This window comes from Notothenia rossii (assembly GCF_949606895.1).
Source record: "Notothenia rossii genome assembly, chromosome: 9".
Lineage (NCBI taxonomy): Eukaryota > Metazoa > Chordata > Actinopteri > Perciformes > Nototheniidae > Notothenia > Notothenia rossii.
Window position 1 is genome coordinate 8,186,992 of NC_136907.1, and position 20,222 is coordinate 8,207,213.

Here is a 20,222-nt window from a genome sequence, read left to right on the forward strand (position 1 = left end):
AGCCCCTCTTTGACTATTGCTGCTGCATTACGATTTGGCAGAGAAGACACGGTTTGACGCAGATGCTCTACGGGATATACTTCATAGTTCTTCTCTCAAATCTTGGACTTATAGTTATGCTGGGACAACGATTTGTAGCGATTAAATATTAACTGAATTAATGTGGGTTCTTCTTTAATAAATAATAAAAAAAGGAGTTTCTTTAGTGAAGTAGATATGCAAAATCGCAACTTTGAAAATGGGCCGATGAGCATAACAATTCTGCATTTTGTGATATTGATTGGGGGTGCTGCAAATGTGGCACCTTCATTCTTTAAATAAGGAATCAAAAAGGCTCTATTTATTCCCAATAATTGTAAAAACTTTTGATTTCTAAAGTGTCTTCAATCTGATGACCTCACATGTCAGAGCACCAGAGACCTAAATGAGTCATTGTGTTTTTTTTTCAAGGGTGCTTTTTAAGCTTTTAACCCAAAAAAATAACATGAACATCTAAATAAAAAGTAGTACATTTCAAAGTTTACCCTCTTGCCTTCTTGTTAGAATACAAATCAAATCATCTGAAGAGGAAAACGTTCAGCTCTCCATTAGCTTTTCACCAGCAGAAGCTTTGACAGAGATATTGCTGGACACATGTTACCGTCGCTGTCAACAATTGATTTTAATAGCCATATCGTCAGCATGTTGTGAGGTAAATGTGCTTTAAAACATTTCATATTCTGACTCAACATCTCTGCTGTATTCTGGAGATTTTAAGAAGATTTTAGGAGATAAGCAAGCTGTTATTTAAAACAACGCACAGTATGGATACAGCAACATGTCATTTAAAGGACTTCTCTTTATTTTAAGTGGGGCTGTCTTTGTAATTGTTCACCATCTGTTTTATTTTAACATTATTTTATGCCACAGTGCATGGTGGTGCGGCTCCATTGATGGCTATTTTAGTATAAGATTATAAAAAATGGTTGGTTCACTTCCATCCACAATCAAATGCATCAAAAAACCATTTTGCAAGCAGACAATTATAGTCCATACAGTCAAGGTACAAGCAATCAAAGTTAGTTGAGCCAGAAAGCAGAAAGAATATTAATAACCTTATCCGATTACATCATTTTTGGTTAAAGATCTCAAATGTTATAGCAAATTAACTACAGGCTGTATTATAAAAAAAGTTTCACAATGTCACGTGCAGTACAGGGGCTGCAATAATAATACAACATTAGAGAATAAGAGAAGAATAAATGCCATACAAGTACATACAGCTCCCAATGCAATTTACTATGACTATTTATTTTTGGAGTGAAATAACTCAAAACCTCCTATGGATGGATTGCTATGTAAATGTTATCTACAGGAGTTATGGTTTTTGGTTGTCCCCTTACTGCTCTGCTTCCCTCATGTTGCTCACAATCAGTTAAATTTTTAGTTTTTGGCCAAACGGCTGCTTTAGCATCAGCTGTAATTCGTGTCGAGGTAGCAAAGGTTAGCAGGCTAAAATGCTTAACTCAGGTGGTGAACATTGTTACTATTATTTCCGCTAGACAGACTATGAACATGCTGTAATGTTTGTGATGTTGTTTTTTTAAGCTGTACTCATCATGTCTGTATGTCAAGAAAGAGGGATCCTTACTCGTTTTCTTTCCATGAGCTTGTTGATTTGTGATATTGGGCTGAATAGAACTGACTTGAAGTGACCAACATGTTAGCATGCTGACGTTAGCATTCAGTTCAAAACACTGCTTAAGTTCAACCTGGCACTGCTGCTAGCTTGTAGAGTGTTATGAATATATTGTGTTAATTTAGAATTATTGTGCACACATTTAATAATGATAAGAGAACACATGTAGAACCTAAAAAGTGGATTTCACTCTAAAGACATTATGATGTTTGGCCACCCAGCTGTTATCTATTTGTCCCACCTATGTGACACAATAATACTCTTTCCAATACATACTTTTATTGTCAACAACAGTGATATTTCTGCACCAAACACAAAAACAGTTGTGTGTATGTTTTACAGACCTGTCTAAGGCAATTATTGATTTTTATTCTGCTGTAAGGCGGAGTGAAGCTCTGCATCCTACATGGACATATTTGTGCTTATCTGTTGTGCAGAGACATCTACCATTTCAATAAATTATTAAGCAACACTCATATTAAAAAGAAAGCCCTTGAGACTCAAGCAAATAATGTGTGTTATTTAAATGTGCTTTCTTGGATATAGCAGCAAAATGCAGGATAGTATTCTTGTTTTCACCAGCGGAGAAAATGAATGTGGCTTTTGCAGTTCTCGTGTTACCCTCTGTTGTGCAGTTTAAGCGATTTGCTTGGTATAATTAAGCAGTTAATATTCAAAACAGACCAGATAACAAACAGTCAGCAGAAGTGCGGTGAAAGTAAAGAAGGTCTTATTAAGTCTCAGAGTACCTAACTAACTAAAATCCAATAAGTGGTACATAAATTGCTTTGCAAGAGCATGTAATGTTGATTAATAGGTGAACATGGATGACACATTAATGAGTTATTTAATGTTGGATATGTGCAGCAGATCAAGTTTTAAGTAACACTAATGTGCAGTGTTATGACAGCATATATCTTTTACTGACTTGAAATCTCCTCTGACTCATTTCATTGCTTTGGTAATGCATGTACTGGTGTTTTGTAAAAGCAATATGAGATCATCATAGACAAATAAAATATATAATATTCAGGTGAAGATGGGAACTACAGTATGCAGGGAGTTCTGTGATAGGGTTGTTAGATTTCCTGCCTTAACAGGGGCAACAGGCGATTGAGGGAGCTGTCAATCAAGCAAAGTCTGTGCACACCCACACAGTCCTGGGGTCTTATCTGAGTTCTTCTTAAAAAAGGAGTGAGAGAATATATTTTACTTCTTTCTTGAAAACTCGCATCTGTTCCCTTTACGCCAAATTATGATTTACTTGTGCATTTATCATAATAATTTGTTTTATATTTAGGAGTATAAATACACATTTGACATTGTTACAGTGATGGCAGGCTGTGGCTCAGTGGGGTTAGGGTGCTGATCTTCAAATCAGGGGAGAGCAAGTTCGAGTCCCACTGCAGTCAGCATGTTGTTGTGTCCAAGACACTTCACCTCAAATTGCTCCTGTGGGGATTGCCCACAGGACTGAATGTAAGTCACTGGATAAAAGCGTCTAACAAGTGACGTGTAATGTAAATGTTCAGTTTTGATGCTTGGACTTTTGCACGTTGGGCGTCTTGTGTTTCTGAAAGTAGAAGACACAAGAGCAAAGTAAAACCAAATGCTGAAAAATGCATTTATAGGCGACCAAAATGTTACAAAAGACCTTCATGAACAGAAACCTCACTCTGAAATGGTAGAAGTCGTTAGCAGACAAACTGGATGACACTGTTGTTCCCCGACCCTAAAGCTTTACCTGTTTTGTAGGCGATGTTACTCTAAATGGGACCATCATTTATAAAATGAACATCATGAGGATTGAAGATGTCTTGAAACTAACTATGGAGACGTTAAACTCAAAGACAAGATGTTTACTTCAGTGATCAATCAAGTTAGGAGTTGTGTCATTTTCTCATAGACATCTATATAATCAGTTTGTATTATCAATGTATAACTTTACCCTGACTTTTAATCCCTGCTCTGAGTTAAGAGAAGAATAAAACAAAAAACTACAGACCCCACGTTTCAAATAATGGAATTTAGCCGTAGAAATGACATTGAATTCATCATCATCAGGGTTTCTCCAGAGCCAGAGAAGACATTAGACATCTGTTTTCCTAGACTAAGTACTGTAGGTTTTCCTTGATGAGCAAACTTAACTTTATGAAATTGATGTACAGTATATACGCACATTGAATTTCTTGGCAAATCTCCTTGTGTTAATTAGTGCAGATCTTTAATAACTCACACCTTGTAGCTGCTAATGCTGTTTGTGCTTATTCAGTCGACTTAACACACAACAAAGCTGGTGGGTTTTTTCATGTGGCATTAGCAGATTTACCACCAGGTGACAGTATTCCTCTTGTCTTGGCCCCATGTTGACAGGTTCAGAGAGCGACAAAATAAAGCGTTTAACCCAGAGAATAAAACACTGCAACCAAACAACATCCCAGTGAACCGACTGTTCTCTGATTCATTGCCATCAACAAATGCAATGCAAATCAGATGATTGGTATTCAACAAACACAACACCCTTTTAACTCGACACAACAGAAATGTTCAGCGCGGATGCAATTAAATGCCTTTTTACCACCATCAGAGATAAAATTGTATTACACAAAAACAAACAATAATACTGATCGTGTTTGTCATTATTAGAAATGGCAGGGAAAGCGGAGATAAATCATGTCACGGTGCATGAAATCTGAATTGAGCACTTCAGATTTTCAGTTTAGTATAACACATTTTTAACTTAGCAACTTACATCACAGAAAGGGAAACACTGAGGCATACAATTGCTTGCTGCAGCTTCATGTAAAGGAACAAATGTGTGCCAAGTGGTAGGTGTAATACCAAGTCCATAATTGTTGGTGAGATGTAAACAAAGATGCTCATATTCTCCAGGCAAGAAAAGAAACAGCTTTCCTAACAGACTGCTTGTTACAATGAGGATGTCTGGGAGTCAATGTGTGACTGAGGCAAGACCAAATTAAAGCCAGATCAAATTAAGATGCAATTATTAGCTTGCTTAGATGCTCTCACATGTACAGTATATTTGGAAAGCAGCCATGGGTTTGTTGAACGTAGACAAGATTTTTAAAGAAATGTTTAAAAAGAGACATTAAAGTTGCACACACTCTCGCTATCTGGCCTCATGCAGAGTGTGTTGGCACATTTTCCCTCAACCACACGCTACCTATTTTTACTTGTTTATTAATGAATCACACTTCAATCTGACAAGTCTCATTTCAATTTTGTTCACGCTATGCTTCCTTTGAAGCAAATCCCATGACTACTGATACCTCGTGTTGTGTAAATGAAGAATATATTTCATTCTTCACCTGGTGAAAAGCTGAATTTGCCTTCTAGCCACATAGAAGAGAACAAAGAAAATAAAAAGGAGATAGGAAAAGGGATCCATGAAAAAACCCAATGCCTATGTAAAGGATGGCGTCCAATGTAATGTCAAGGACATGGAGGTGCCAGACGTAGCTTGCACCTGTAAATGCAACACTGTGTGACAGCTTTCAGATACACTTAGGACCGTGTGAAGGGATTCCTGAGATGTCAGCTTCATATTTTGAATAGTAAAGTTTGGCAGAAAATAAAATCTCCTGAGCTCTTGTTGTTTAGCGCTAAAAATAAAGATCTCATCAATAAGGTATTTAAAAATAGATAGTTCCTATACATATTTAAAAACACAAAAAACCCATACAACAATATAATACCTTTGTTTAAAATGGATGTTTTCATGGGAGTTTAAATCTACATTTTGCCCACCAAACTCAACCCAGAAATGATGTTACAGTAGAAGCCAACTCACTCTTCCTTGTATAAACACATTCCACACTCCACACCAATTTTCAACATTAGAGTTATCAACACAAAGGGAAAGAAATAAAGGAGAAAAAATAAACAGCAATGTTTAAAGGGGCCCTATTTTTCTGATTTCAGGTTCATATTTGTTTGCTTCTACTGTGACATAATTACATGCTTTAGTTTCCAAAAGCACTTTATTGTTCTCATACTGCCTATGCTGCAGCACCTCTTTTCACCCTCTGTCTGAAACCAGAGCCCAGTCTGCTCTGATTGGTTAGCTGACCGGCTCTGTTGTGATTGGTCAACCACTTAGAGATGTACCGCGCCTTAGCCTATCATGTACAATGTGTGGGAACGCTAGCCAATAGCAGTGTGAGTGTTACATCTTGTCACTTTGTTCCGTAAGTAAACAAAGGGGTTAAATGGGGGCGTTTCAGGAGAAAGGTGTGTGGGAGAGAAACTCTTTTGCTTTTGCAGACCATTCAATGCACAAAAACCTATATAACACACTACAGGAAAGGGAAAACCCCACAAAAGCATAATAGGGACAACAAACAAACAAGTTATACCCGAAGGGATTACTGCACAAAAATCCCAGTTTGCACCAGCCCACCTGGCTTCACTAGCGACTGTCACTCATTGACACCCTTTTTTTTTTCTACTCAGGCGCCTTAACAACTGTGGTTACTGCTAGACAATCAGAGCATTCATTAACATCATCGTTAATTAACTTAATATTCTCTTGGGAGTTAAATTATAAATTACAAATTAATTAGACTTCCATGTGTTTTCCTGATTATTTCATGGAGATAAATAACAGTTTTAGACAGTCCCATATTGTAGATAGAAAATAAAGGGATTATAGAAAATAAATAAACTGGTCACATTGGGATGGCACATGGAGGCTAGACTGTCACAATAACTCCATTGTTGTTGAAAATCTGCCTTCACATCAAGAATACTGTTGTTGTTGTTGTTGTTTCACAGTTTCCATCAGGCAGTGCATTCATTCAGTGTGGTCTTGAAATGCTTGATGTACCATTTGACAGAACAGCCAGTAGACATGTAAGAACATAATTTGCTCATCATAATAGACAAATCGGGGGCATGCCAGTTTCAATCTCTGTCATCTGCTGTGTGATGGTCCCTCTGTTCTGGGGGTCATTTGGTATGCAGAAATATTCAAAGAAACATAATAGGAAATGGTGTAGACAGCGTTAATATGCCACGGAATTTCTTACAATTCTTCAAATAATGCATAAATTGCCCTGAAGCCCCGCCATCAGCCTCAACCACCAGCGCTAATTTGATTTCTATTCAGCTGTTTTGTTCGTTTGAAAAAAGCATCCTTTGTTTTTTCCTTTGCAAATGGTTAGAAAGATGCAATGATGTTACTCCCAGTACTTTTCCTGTCAATCGTTATTCAAAGTGCAGTGCAGTCCAGTAAAAGTGGCATTAAAGTAACAGTCACTCTTTCATCCCGCTTTTAACCAATTCCAGCCAGGAGCCCCCCTCAAACAAGGTAATGGTAAGTGTGCATTACTGCATCCCGAGCGGCTCAGCCTCCACCCATATGCTGCAGTCCGACTCATAGTAGACTAGTGTTCTCTGCCGGCGCATGCTGACATTAACAAGATATGCCTTTCAAATATCATGGCCTTTGGGACTGGGTCAGAGATACTATTTATAGAAGGTCAAGACTTCCTGATAGTTTGGTTTGCTAGATTGACAACTGTAAATAGAGCGGGTTTACTAGCTCTGCTGCAGCTGCTTTTGTGTCTGATATTGCTCTGGGCTCTTGAACAGATGTGATCTACATAGATGTGGAATGCTGCTTGTTAAAAACTTACAGTACTTTTAAAGTGATACGACGGCATGTTAATGTTTAAAATCTCTATACTGCAGTTCAGGTTTCAAGCCTGCTTAATGAAATTTGTCCTGTAACTGCCTTCTAATGCAGGAACAAAGTATCATCATGCTACACAATATGAGAATTAGCTGACAGTGCCTTTTGGCTTTTAGTTGCAAAAAATACATTTAATCTAATATTTATCGTTACCATCTGCTGGCCAAGGTACCCCTGCCAACTGTGGGGAGAAAAACAAGTTAGCCACTGTAGCTGCCAGATATTATCACTGCACGTATTCTTTCTACAAAATCAGACCATGCATCAAACTGGCAGACAGGGACATAGTTACACATTGAAAAAGATAAAAGATTATATTCAGATTTTTTGTTATAATCTCAATCATTAGGTTATTTTAGGTCAGCAGCTTTGTTAAAGTCACAATTACCCTTTATGTAACAGTGAAATACAAGCATGGCAGAGAATACTAATTTTCTTAATAGGAAGATATAAATTGTGCATACTGCTTTGATCAGGTTGACTCTAAAATGATTGGATATGACCAGTGCAAATCAAATGAGAAATCTGAAAAGTACCCACCCTGTTTTATATTAAAAGATGTACTGTAAACATCCTCCAAAATGTCATGTAGCTAATCCAAGATGGGCCACTTGTGTTACATAACATCTATCCTCCAGCTAAGCCCCACCTTTTCCCCTAATATATACACTCCACCTGCTCCACCCTCTACTTAATATTCATAGTTGTGGCTTTAAAATACCAAACCCCAGGCCGGTGCTGTGGGCGCCTCTCTGCTGTGTGCCTGCTGTCTCTCTGTTTACATTCTGCCAGTCAAGAGCCCTGAGCTGCTGCAACTCGTGCCACCATGTCTAAACCCTTATCTGACCATGATAGAAGGAAACAGATTTCAGTGCGAGGCCTCGCCGGCACTGAAAACATTTCGGCATTGAAGACAGATTTCAACAGACATCTCCACTTTACGCTGGTCAAGGACAGAAATGTGGCTACCAGAAGGGATTACTTCTTTGCTCTCGCCCACACTGTGCGGGAGCACCTGATTGGCAGGTGGATCCGAACCCAGCAGCACTACTATGAGAAAGATCCCAAAGTAAGTCATAACAGTAACGATAAATATATCAATAAATAGATTTTATTATTGACTCATGGGCTAAATTCTTTTTTAAAAAAAAGGGTTGTTATTTGAATGGAAACAATGACAGACACTTGTATTTGTTATAGATAAAATTCCAATATAGTAATAATAACAACAAGGTGAATACTGGTAATTATATTTAATCTATGAACTGGTTCACCTCAAGGATATGTATGGACAGCCTGTTGCATTGTGAGCCCCGCCTTCCCACAGTGCCATTTGTTTTCATTAGCATTCTGTGCCACACCCTGCATCTTATACTGTTCATCTCATCTAATAACTTCAGCACATTTCATACATTTAAAAAAAAAAAGGCCACGAATCGTTCCAACAAGGTATTTATATTCTTCCAAATGTACTTTTAGCAGTTCTTTTGCCTGATGTCAGTGTAAGGTCATGACATTTAAACTTCATCCGGGCTTCTTACTGTAGCACCCTGTTGGTATGCTGCCGTTCTTACAGTGTGTTGAAACATTAAACCTCTCCATGACCTTCTGTCGCTGTCCTCTCTGACCATAAAGCACATAGCCCTGTGTCATATGAGCGCATGCCTCTGAGGGCATTGAATAATCAGAGCAGCTATATCTCCCCAACTGCAGTGTTACAAGCTAACAGCCATACAGAAATAACTACAATAGGAAACTGCAAACCACACCACCATTATCTTGGAGATAACATACCAAACTGTGTGCAATGACAATAGACAGAGGCAGAGTGACATTTGCATTTACTTAGCAGGGGGGGAAATGGTGATCACAGGAATAACACTTCCCTACACCCTCAGGCTTACTCTGCAGGGTTTTTGTTCTGTAACTTACCAAAGCCCTCGTGTATTTATCTTAGGAGAGTGACATTTTCTTCTCACACTAAGCTAGGTTTGTGAAACTTTTAAATGAGATGTAGGTGAGATGAAGCTTTCAACTGAAAAACCATCTGATCTGCTAACTGCATCACCTCTAGACTCAAAGGGCAAAGGTGAATCTACCCTAAAAAGGTCTAAACAGAAGCCTTAAGGAGTGAGGGACTCCAGGCTCAGACTAGAGTGTTGTGCTGCATATTCGATAACGTACATATAGATTTATTTTTCACATCACGATTATGCATTATTAGGAGGGGAATACGTAGCTAATAAGCATAATGAGATGTATCAAGGATTGAAGTCTGACAACATTTGGAACAGTCATTTATAATTCAAGAGATAGCTTCTCTGTGATGCTGCTCTGTCATATATATATTCATTCTCTTTTAACACATGTATCAATACTCTACACTGGAAACTCCACAATGAAAGGGTATCAGGCTCAAGCTGACCTTTACAGCGACCTCTACAGGAGCTATTTTCTGCACAGAGCAACATGTTGGTGTTATGTTACTCCAAAAGCAATCTGTCCCTTCTCCTCCTCAACTGGGTTGACCCACCATGTGAGAGGAGGGGGGGGAAACAACTAAATGGCAAAGGCTAAACACAGGCTCAGGTAGCACATCTATGCACTCCCAACCCCGAATCAAAATAATTAAAATGGAAGGTTTCGATGACAGTCTGGGTTGGATGTTTTTGTGACCTATAATTGCATAAATGTATTCCAATCATGCTATTGTGGGGATCTTTATGTAACCATAACAACACGATGAGATTAAAATACATCTGTTAGTCTTCATCAGACTTTTTCTGGCTGTTCTTTCTAGGGCTGTGTATCGGTAAGAAATCTAAAATGATACAAAAGTTACAATTTAATATAATGTTGAATAGTGCAATGCTGTAAGAAAGGCAAGGTGTTGCATTTTTTAAATTATTTGATATGTATTCAGAAGTGTTATTTGTATTTTTCCTGTAACATCCAGAATTACAACACAAAACATAATGGAATTTCCAGTGAATCCATATTTTCTCACACCCCTAAGTTCATACAGTATGTTGTTGATTATTTCGATCTTTCTTCTCAAACTGTAGCGTCTTTACTACATCTCCCTTGAGTTCTACATGGGCCGCACCCTCCAAAACACCATGGTGAACCTCGCCCTGGAGAACACCTGTGATGAGGCCATGTACCAGGTGAGGAAAAGACCTTTCATTTATTACTCATAGAACTTTAAAATGTCGGAGATCGAAAGCTACATTAGGCCATGTTGTGTGCTGTTGTCTGTAGTTGGGTCTGGACATGGAGGAGCTTGAGGACATGGAGGAAGACGCTGGTTTGGGAAATGGTGGCCTGGGACGTCTTGCCGGTGAGCATCTTTTCACCCGTCATATTTGATCAACTCAAGAGATCTTTACTCTTGTTGACTGACTTAAATAATGCATCATTTTATATAAGAGCTTGTCAAATGTTGATTTGCTTTTTCCCCTGCCTCTGGTTTCCAGCCTGCTTCCTGGACTCCATGGCTTCACTGGGTCTGGCTGGCTATGGTTATGGTATTCGCTATGAATTCGGTATCTTCAATCAAAAAATCGTTAATGGCTGGCAGGTTAGAAATTAGAGAACGTTCCTTTTTTTTCAGTGCGTATGAATAGCTTCCCTCTATTACCTCAAATCACCTGCTAGATGATCATTATCATGTCCTCGTGTTCATCATCATTTTCTATGTCTGGCTCAAAAGCCACTAATGAGTGTTTTTTTCCCCTAAAGATAAATGTATGTCATTATCCAGGTTGAGGAGGCTGATGATTGGCTGCGCTTTGGCAACCCCTGGGAGAAGGCACGTCCCGAGTACATGCGTCCAGTGCAGTTTTACGGCAAGACCGAGCAAACCCCTGATGGAGTCAAATGGGTCGACACTCAGGTGAACATGTGAATAAAAATAGATAATATGAAGAGAGATGCAATGTAAGATGATAAATAAGTATGTCTGTCTCTGTGGTTTTTGGCAGACAGTGCTGGCTTTGCCATATGACACCCCTGTCCCCGGATACAGAAACAACTATGTCAACACCATGAGGCTTTGGTCCGCAAAGGCCCCTTGCGATTTTAACCTTAAAGACTGTAAGTGTCTTGCAGAGGTCAATAATTGACCATCAGTTGTCAAATTAACTTGAATTAAATGTATTTTTTTCCCCCTCGCAGTCAATGTTGGAGGCTACATTCAGGCTGTTTTGGACAGAAACTTGGCTGAGAACATCTCCCGTGTGCTGTATCCCAACGACAATGTAAGAAAAAAAGACTATTACCTTTTGATCCTCCAGGACTGCACTCTTACTGTAGGATGGCCATGCAAATGTAAACCATGGATTAGGAAACACAAAAAAAGTAGAAAAGTCTATAGTAGCTTTGGACAGTATGGCTCCTGTATGATTTAAGGGCTTATCCTAACTCGGATGGATTTCCATAATTTGGACCCCAACTTGTGTCCTTTGTCTTCAGCTGGAGCCACTGTGTGTTCTTCCTCTGAAGTCGTCCTTCATAGCTGACATAAGAATTGCCGACCATGAGCTTAGTCCCTGAAGGCTAAAGATGGAGGATTTGATCAAGATATAATACATGTCAGTTTTGGTAGTTTATGTCCTTGCAAGTGAGAGCAGATCTTCCGCCTAATATTCTAGCCTTGTTTGAATTCAGTCACAGTATCACTGCTATAGGCATTAATAATGTGTGTTACTCATAACAATATAAAAGCACTGAAACAATTATTGATTAAACAAGAAGTCCATCAAAGTTAAACCAAATGTTACATTTGACTCATAATGAATTGTATAAACAAACGCCTACATTTGATATTGAATTGATCTGTGGGTTATTTTTTAACAATTATGCCATTCAAAAAATAACAAAATAATGATTTTAAATAACAATGAAATGACCAAACACTGATGTGATGTTTTCAAGTTATGAAACTGAGAAGTTCCATAAAAGGGAAAATGAAACAGTTCTACATTTTAATGATGATGATGATGATGATGATGATCATGATCTTTTTAAGTCTGACATTGTTCTATGTTGCTTTAATACAAGGCTTGTATCATCATCATTCAAAATGGGAAAGCTACCTTCTCCAATGTTCTTTTTTATATTGTTGAAGTCGTTGAATCAGGGTCGTAAAAAAAAGTATTTAGGTTTAAAAAGAAAAGCAACAATCAATCAAATGACGTAATGCACACATTTCCCCCACATTTCCACACAGGTGATACATCCCAGCTCATACCGTTTCTCCTCAGTTTGCTGCTGTGCTCTTGTCCTCGTTTTCATGAGCTGTCAGTTTGGGTAGATGTTAACTCTGCGGAAGAAGCCTAACTTGGAAACGTTGTCCTGCTGGATCCATTTTAGCAATCCCGAGAGAAGGATGCTTGAGATCCTCAAAGCCTTATTTAGACCAAAAGCCTTCTGTATGCCTACTGCCATCTCCGTCGAATAAAAACCCACAAGGGGGAGGGGGGCAGAAGCGTTTTATCCGACATGCAAGCAGATAGGCATTTAGTCCTGGAGAACCACTTAACGTTATCTGTTTAAGTTTCCCAGAGGTTTGGTTCGCTGCGTTTAATCTTAAGTATGTATTCAACAAGCAGGCCTGTATTTCTATAGGCTACTGTTAAAGATAATCCGCATTGGTCATGGTAACGGTTGCTATCTTCTCTACGACCATACTAAACAAACTATAAACAAAGTGACGCTAACAGGAAGCAATTTGGCTAACAGCCAATCAAGTTGCAGAGGGGCAACAGGTGTGCCGCGGCAAGGTTTTGGCATGCTCATTGTTGTTTTTCCACACTGGTAATCCCACATAGGACATTCATAACGAGTCAAGGCCCTTTTTAAAACTATACTTTACTATAGCCAACTATATCCAGCCAACGACCTTACATTGCGATTTTATTTCATGCAGAATTCATCTTTTTATCACTCAATAAAACTAATTTTCTGTTGACAGTAGGTGGGGCAAATGTTGCATTTCTATTTAAAATCACCTTAATATCCACAATTGAAAACATAAAAATAGCCAAAATCTCATTGGTGGTCACTTCTACTTACTTCTCCTCCTTTTTGTGGCTTACCAAATGTGAAATTAGGCTGAATTGGGTCAAACCCTCACACTGAATTCAGTTTGCATAAATATTTCAAATAATTGTTTCAGCAAACATTAAACATAATACAATTGTCCCAATACATTTTAATTAACTGCAATAAATGCATTAACATGATGATTATATGATATGTTAAATAGAGCTGATGCAGTTCTAAAACTTTCTTATAACATCAGGTATGGGTAATTATTTCATTAAAGAGGATTGATTGCAGATGTCTATGCATGTTTAGCAGACACAAGATGGTACATATAATTATTTTCCTGCAGATCACAAATAGACAAATGTGTGTCTTTGTCCTCAGTTCTTTGAAGGAAAGGAGCTCCGTCTGAAGCAGGAATACTTTGTGGTTTCTGCCACCCTGCAAGACATCATCCGTCGTTTCAAGGTCTCTAAGTTTGGCTCCAGGGAGATTGTTCGCACAGACTTCAGCAAACTGCCTGACAAGGTGAAGCATTACATTCAACAAAATAGTTTCTGTCAAAAATGAAAAGGATTCCTTTGTGCTTTTATTAAATTGCCTCTTTCAGTGCATTGAACAGGTTGTATGTAGGTTACACTGTATTATGAGAATAGATGAAATGAACAATATCTAGAAAGCACTATTATGGAATATTCTAATTATGGATTGTCTTTTATTATTGTGTTGCATATTTAGGTTGCCATTCAGCTGAATGACACCCACCCTGCCATGGCTATTCCTGAGCTGATGAGGGTCCTGGTTGATGAGGAGAAACTTGAATGGGACGTGGTGAGGAAGAGTGACACTGGTGTGACAGTTGAACTGCATTTCCCATATCTTTGTTTGTGCTCCAGTGCTTTTGATTCATATTCTAGGAATGTTAATTTACCAGCATCATTGTAATGGTTCATGTTGTCCCTCTCGCTGGTGTTCAGGCCTGGGACATCTGTGTGCGCACGTGTGCCTACACCAATCACACCGTCCTTCCGGAAGCTCTGGAGCGCTGGCCAGTCGACCTGTTTGCCCAGCTGCTGCCTCGTCACCTGGAGATTGTCTATGAGATCAACCATCGCCACCTGGAGGTCAGTAATCCACATTGCAACATGTCATCATTTCTAATAATAATGCATACAATCTGTACAATGTATATTTATGGCAGCAGAGGAAGCACGGTGGTTGAGTGCCAATTTAGTAACGCATTCTTGCAGTAGCATAGCATTATGTACTGTCATCTGAAAAAAAGCTTGGTGCAATCAATGAATAAGGGTGAGTATTATCAGAATCAGAACACCTTTATTCGTCCCACAGAGGGGAAATGTGCATGTGTTACAGAAAGAGAAAGAGCCAAAGACAAGTAAATATTACCCAAAAAACATGCATTAAAAAATATTAAAGATAACAAATTTAAAAGAATAATTACACAATAAACTAAATACACAAAATACAAATACAAATATTAAATGTAGACTTTATAGTTCAAAAAACATTATTAAAATGCTGAACTTATAAGATTAAAAAAGCACAATAAAAAAAGCACAATAGCTAAAATGAAGGTAATGATGTCTTTTTGTAGATGCATGTATTGATAACACAGTGGAAAGACAGAAAAACATATTTAAATGCAAGAAGTGGCTTTAAGATTATTACGAGGAAATTAAAACATGTATGTCAAAGAAAAAAAGATTTTGTATTGGCTTTTAATTGCAGCGTCTGTCAGAATTAGCCCACGCTGAATGGAAGTTGAAACATTTCTGACATTAACTGGTGGGCAGGTTTTATGAGCTGTAGCTCAACTCTACACTTCACAGTATGCCGTTTGCTTTTCTTTCATACTGATGGAAAGTGCTGTGTTGCTGCTTCTCTGACCTATGTTTACCTATATCATATGTTTATAAGGATATACGATTCAGCAAGCAAAACATTTTGTCTCACATTCTTTTGCAGAGAGTTGCAAAGATGTTCCCTGGTGATCACGATCGTTTGCGCCGCATGTCCCTCATTGAGGAATGCGGACAGAAGAGGATCAACATGGCCCATATGAGCATTGTTGGTTCCCATGCTGTCAACGGAGTGGCAAGGATACATTCTGACATCCTTAAAGCTACTCTGTAAGTCTAAGAACTATACCTGTACGCCTGAATCACCAAAAGTCATATGTTAGTATGCACGGTATCATATGTTAGTATGCATCATCTGCATTTTCTGATATGTGTGATGCTTCTCTCTCCCTGCAGTTTCAAAGACTTCTATGAGATGGAGCCAACCAAGTTCCAAAACAAGACCAACGGCATCACTCCTCGCCGCTGGCTGGTCATGTGCAACCCGGGGCTGGCTGAGGTCATCGCAGAGGTCAGCTGTGTTTTTAACATGCACACTTCACACAAATAGCAACTGTAAATACTTGTTCTTTTTAAATGTTTTCCCTTTATTTGTGTTAACAGAGAATTGGTGAGGAATTCATCCGTGATCTTGACCAGCTGCAGAGCCTCCGCAACTTTGTGAATGATGAGGCTTTCATTCGTGATGTCGCCAAAGTGAAGCAGGTGAAGTAATATTTTATCTTCAATTCAATTCAGATTGTATAAAATCTGATTTGATTATTTCTGCCAAAAGCACAATCCAATCAATGCATTTCCATGTTTATAGTGAACATATTATGAGGTATCTCTGTCATCTAAGCCTGCATTAAAAGCTTTTTTTCATATTATTTGTTTTGCCAAAATGCAGAATGTGTGCCTTTACACAGCACAAACAAATAAAGTTTAACTTGTTTTCCTGTATGTGATTTAATGTTTTCAATAAAGTAGGAAAACAAGTTGAAGTTCGCTGTGCACTTGGAAGAGCACTACAAGGTGAAGATCAACCCCAACTCCATGTTCGACATTCAAGTCAAGAGAATCCATGAATACAAGAGACAGCTGCTCAACTGTCTGCACATCATCACCTACTATAACCGTAAGTGCACTTTCATGAATCTTCTTTCCCAAATGCTTTTATCCAAACACACACATTTCACTACTGGTATCTCTTCATGTCTCCTCCAGGCATCAAGAAGGAGCCCAACAAGCAGTGGACCCCAAGAACTGTCATGATTGGAGGAAAGGTTTGTGGTTTACGGCATGCAACTGAGCTTCCAAAACAAAATCACCCTCACAAGTAAACAAATCTAATGCTCTTTTGTGCAGGCTGCCCCTGGATACCACACCGCCAAGATGATCATCCGTCTGATCACAGCCATCGGGGAGGTGGTCAACAACGACCCTGTGGTCGGAGACCGTCTTAAAGTCATCTTTTTGGAAAACTACAGAGTCACACTGGCAGAGAGAGGTAACTACCAAAGCACTGCTCTATTTCTACAGTAAGCTTTGTTTCCCGTTTTCTTTTAAAAGGTCCCCCATTATACTGTTTCTCATCAATATATAATAGGTCTCAGATATATACAAAACATGTTTCTGAAGTGTTTGGCATACCAAACATATAATGCATTATAGCATGCCATTGCCTCATACCCCTCTGTTTCAGCCCTGTTTTCAAAAGTCTGTTACTTTGGATGAAAAAAGATGAGAGATATTTGGTTAAAAAGAACACAATGGTGCTCTAGGAAGAGAATCAGGTGATAAGGTGTGTGTGTGTGTGGGGGGGGGGGGGGTTACCTTGGTTGGTGATTGGCTAATGGTTACACAAGCCAAAACATCGTTATGACATCATAAAGTGGCCAAAATCTGATCAGCTCATTTTCAGACAGGTTTTTATAGAAATGGATCAGGACAAAAAGAGAGACTTTCAGAATCTCTTTACACATGTTGATGTATACATTACATGAAAAAGTGGGTTTTGCATAATACAGTAGGTGACCTTTAATCTGTTCTCATTACATCTGTTGAAAACCCAAAATGCTTACCAATACCTTAAAACATCAACTCTCTACTTCTGTCATATTCCAGCCATCCCTGCGGCTGACCTGTCACAGCAGATCTCCACAGCTGGCACTGAGGCCTCTGGCACCGGAAACATGAAGTTCATGTTGAACGGTGCTCTCACCATCGGTACAATGGACGGAGCCAACGTTGAGATGGCTGAGGAGGCCGGCGAGGAGAACTTCTTCATCTTCGGCATGAGGGTGGATGACGTTGATGCAATGGATAAGAAAGGGTATGTTTCCAGTTACATTTGTGACCTCAAACACATTTTTTTCTTTTGCTAATGGAATCTATTCACTATGTGATTTTATCCCTTCATCAGACCTGTCCCTAAATGTGACTGTTTGATTTGACCATGACATAATCCCACAGGGGAACAGCAAAAGGAGCAAAGGCAGAAAAAAGGCTGAACTTTGTATATTTTATTTGTGTGTCTATTGTTGAATAGTAAGAACACAGTTATCTGATCCATGTGGTGAATTCTCTACAAGATATTCCATCTCCATCTTGTTTGATATCAATGCAAGGAGCTCTTAGCACTCTGTCTCTCGCACAGGTTTTTGTAATGATCACTTTCACCACACAATGTTTTTTTCCACCCATGCTGGGATGTTTCACACTGAAAGGTGTGGCCTTGGGGAATCTGCTAATGTCTCTGAACAGGCACTGGATACTGCACCTTAATTAATGAGGCAGTTACTACAGCAACAAGCTTGTGCTTCTATTTATTTCCCACTTAGATACAACGCTTTGGAGTACTACAACCACCTGCCTGAGCTGAAACAGGCTATTGACCAGATCGCTGGAGGCTTCTTTAGCCCAAAGCAGCATGACCTGTTTAAAGAAATTGTCAACATGTTGATGAATCATGACAGGTAAAGACACATCTAACATTGCTAGCCTGAGGCACACACATGCGTACATAAATACAAATAAGAACGTGTATTAACTTGCATGGTGGTGCATACAAGGAAAAGAGACTACTCATAGACATGTACATGCATGCAATAATACACACTTGTACACCAAACACATTCCTATTGTACTATATTTGTTGTTTTTTCATTTTATTACATCCTTTTCTGCACAGATACAAGGTCTTTGCTGACTATGAAGATTACATGAAATGCCAGGAGAAAGTCAACGCTCTTTACAAGGTATGTTCATTAAAAAACCACACAACCCATATGGTTCACGAAAGCCTTTCATGCATTTATACAGTAGTCGGACTTTAATTAGTCTGGGTATATGAGTATAACCACTAATGGAAGGTCATTACTCAGAGCTACTAAGCCTTTTAATCACTGATCTTATTACCCGGATCCTCACATTATCAATCATTTTCATCTTTTCATCAGAACCCCAAGGAATGGACCAAGATGGTGATCCAGAACATTGCCGGATGTGGCAAGTTCTCCAGTGATCGCACCATTACCGAGTATGCTCGTGAGATCTGGGGCATGGAGCCCACGATGGAGTCACTCCCCGCCCCTGACGACTTGTAATAAACTGTCCACATGATGCCACAACGGCCCGACTTTCCCTGCTTGTATCACGACCAGACGCATTAAGAGTGAGTTTGTCAGATACTGAGCGTCTGGTAAAAGCCACCACAAACCTGCCTCTGAGAGGGAAAAGCATCAAATACTTCCTGCGTTACTACAGTGTGTGTCACACGACTCTTTGACTAAGTTTACATTCTTCATGCATGCAGATCTACAATATGGTTAATGGATCTTCGTGGTGGGCTTTTGTGAAGTGATCGGTTATATTTTTTGTAGAAAATATTAACTCTTGTACTTCCACTCAGAGCCATTCTGAATAAAATACATCTTAAATACCAAGACAGCCTGCGTGAGTTTGTATAGCTTTTTCCATTCTGTTTGAGGGAAAGCCATGTTTCCAGAACATTTAAATTGTAAACTGAAGAATACATTTGCACATTATTATTGTGCATAATTGTATTTCCAAGCATATTACATGAACAATGGCCAATTTCACTATAGCCTAAGAACCAAATCAAATTATGTTGATAACCAATAGCACAGTGGGCAACACATCATTGTAATCAGTGAATGTTAAAGGTCCCATGTCATGGCCATTTCTACTGATCATAATTCCATTGTTGAGGTATATTAGAATATATTTACAATGTTCAATGTTCCAAAATCACATTGGTTCTCTCATACAGCATGTCTGTATAGTATGTGTATTCACTCTCTGTCCTACACGCCTTGTTGTCCCCCCCCCCCCTCCCTATGAGTCCACTGTGCTCTGACGTGTTTTTATGTGTTACAATGGCGTTTGTTAGCAACCAGAAAATGACACCAGTAATGACAAACAGATGAGAAAGCTGCGTGAGGTCTGGGTGCCGTGTTGGCAGGACGTTGCGGGGCTCGTTGCTCCGCTCGAGGAGCGGACAGTGTGAGCTGGATTACTGGTGTCGCTTCCTGGTTGCTGCCAGACAGCAAGACTCAGCCTGAGCACACACACGTAAGTGTGTGGCGAACTGTTACTGGAGATCCACGGAGCCGAGGCTGAGAAAATATAAGGCTGAGTGAGTGTGTGTGTGTTTGGAGCTCCACGGATTGGTCCATTTGGACCTGGATATGGTCACGTCACTATACTCAGGAAGAAAAAAATGGAAAAGGAGAAATCTCCAACGAGGTGTTCTGGGGCAGCATAGACAGGTATTTTCTGTGTTAGAGTTTTACTCGCTACATGGTGTACTTTGAGGGTTTGTGACTTTGCAGACTGTTTACATGCAGAAAAAGCTACATAACACACAAGGGGACGGGTAATAACTGGAAAAGCATGACAT

General features: G+C 39.2%; 2 protein-coding genes across 5 annotated transcripts in view; one reads left to right on the forward strand and one right to left on the reverse strand.

Moving 5' to 3' along the window:
- Positions 1–13,796, reverse strand: part of LOC307019088 (neurexin-2-like) — a 144,597-nt gene extending 130,801 nt beyond the window's left edge. For 3 of the 4 annotated variants that reach the window (XM_079649706.1, XM_079649707.1, XM_079649704.1), the window contains exon 1: positions 12,643–13,796. The gene's annotated coding sequence lies outside the window, so the exon portion shown is untranslated. The remainder of the gene's footprint in view (positions 1–12,642) is intronic. The other variant, XM_079649708.1, reaches the window with a different exon arrangement.
- On the forward strand, positions 8,122–19,245 carry pygma (phosphorylase, glycogen, muscle A). The gene is made up of 20 exons (XM_079649709.1): positions 8,122–8,460; positions 10,457–10,558; positions 10,653–10,731; positions 10,868–10,971; positions 11,155–11,286; positions 11,375–11,486; positions 11,568–11,650; positions 13,824–13,967; positions 14,178–14,270; positions 14,417–14,563; positions 15,426–15,589; positions 15,716–15,830; positions 15,923–16,024; positions 16,289–16,436; positions 16,526–16,584; positions 16,667–16,808; positions 17,426–17,633; positions 18,142–18,276; positions 18,492–18,558; positions 18,760–19,245. The coding sequence occupies exons 1-20, from the start codon at positions 8,218–8,220 to the stop codon at positions 18,904–18,906; spliced, it is 2,526 nt and encodes an 841-aa protein (XP_079505835.1). The 5' UTR covers positions 8,122–8,217; the 3' UTR covers positions 18,907–19,245.
- The last annotated feature ends 977 nt before the right edge of the window (positions 19,246–20,222 follow it).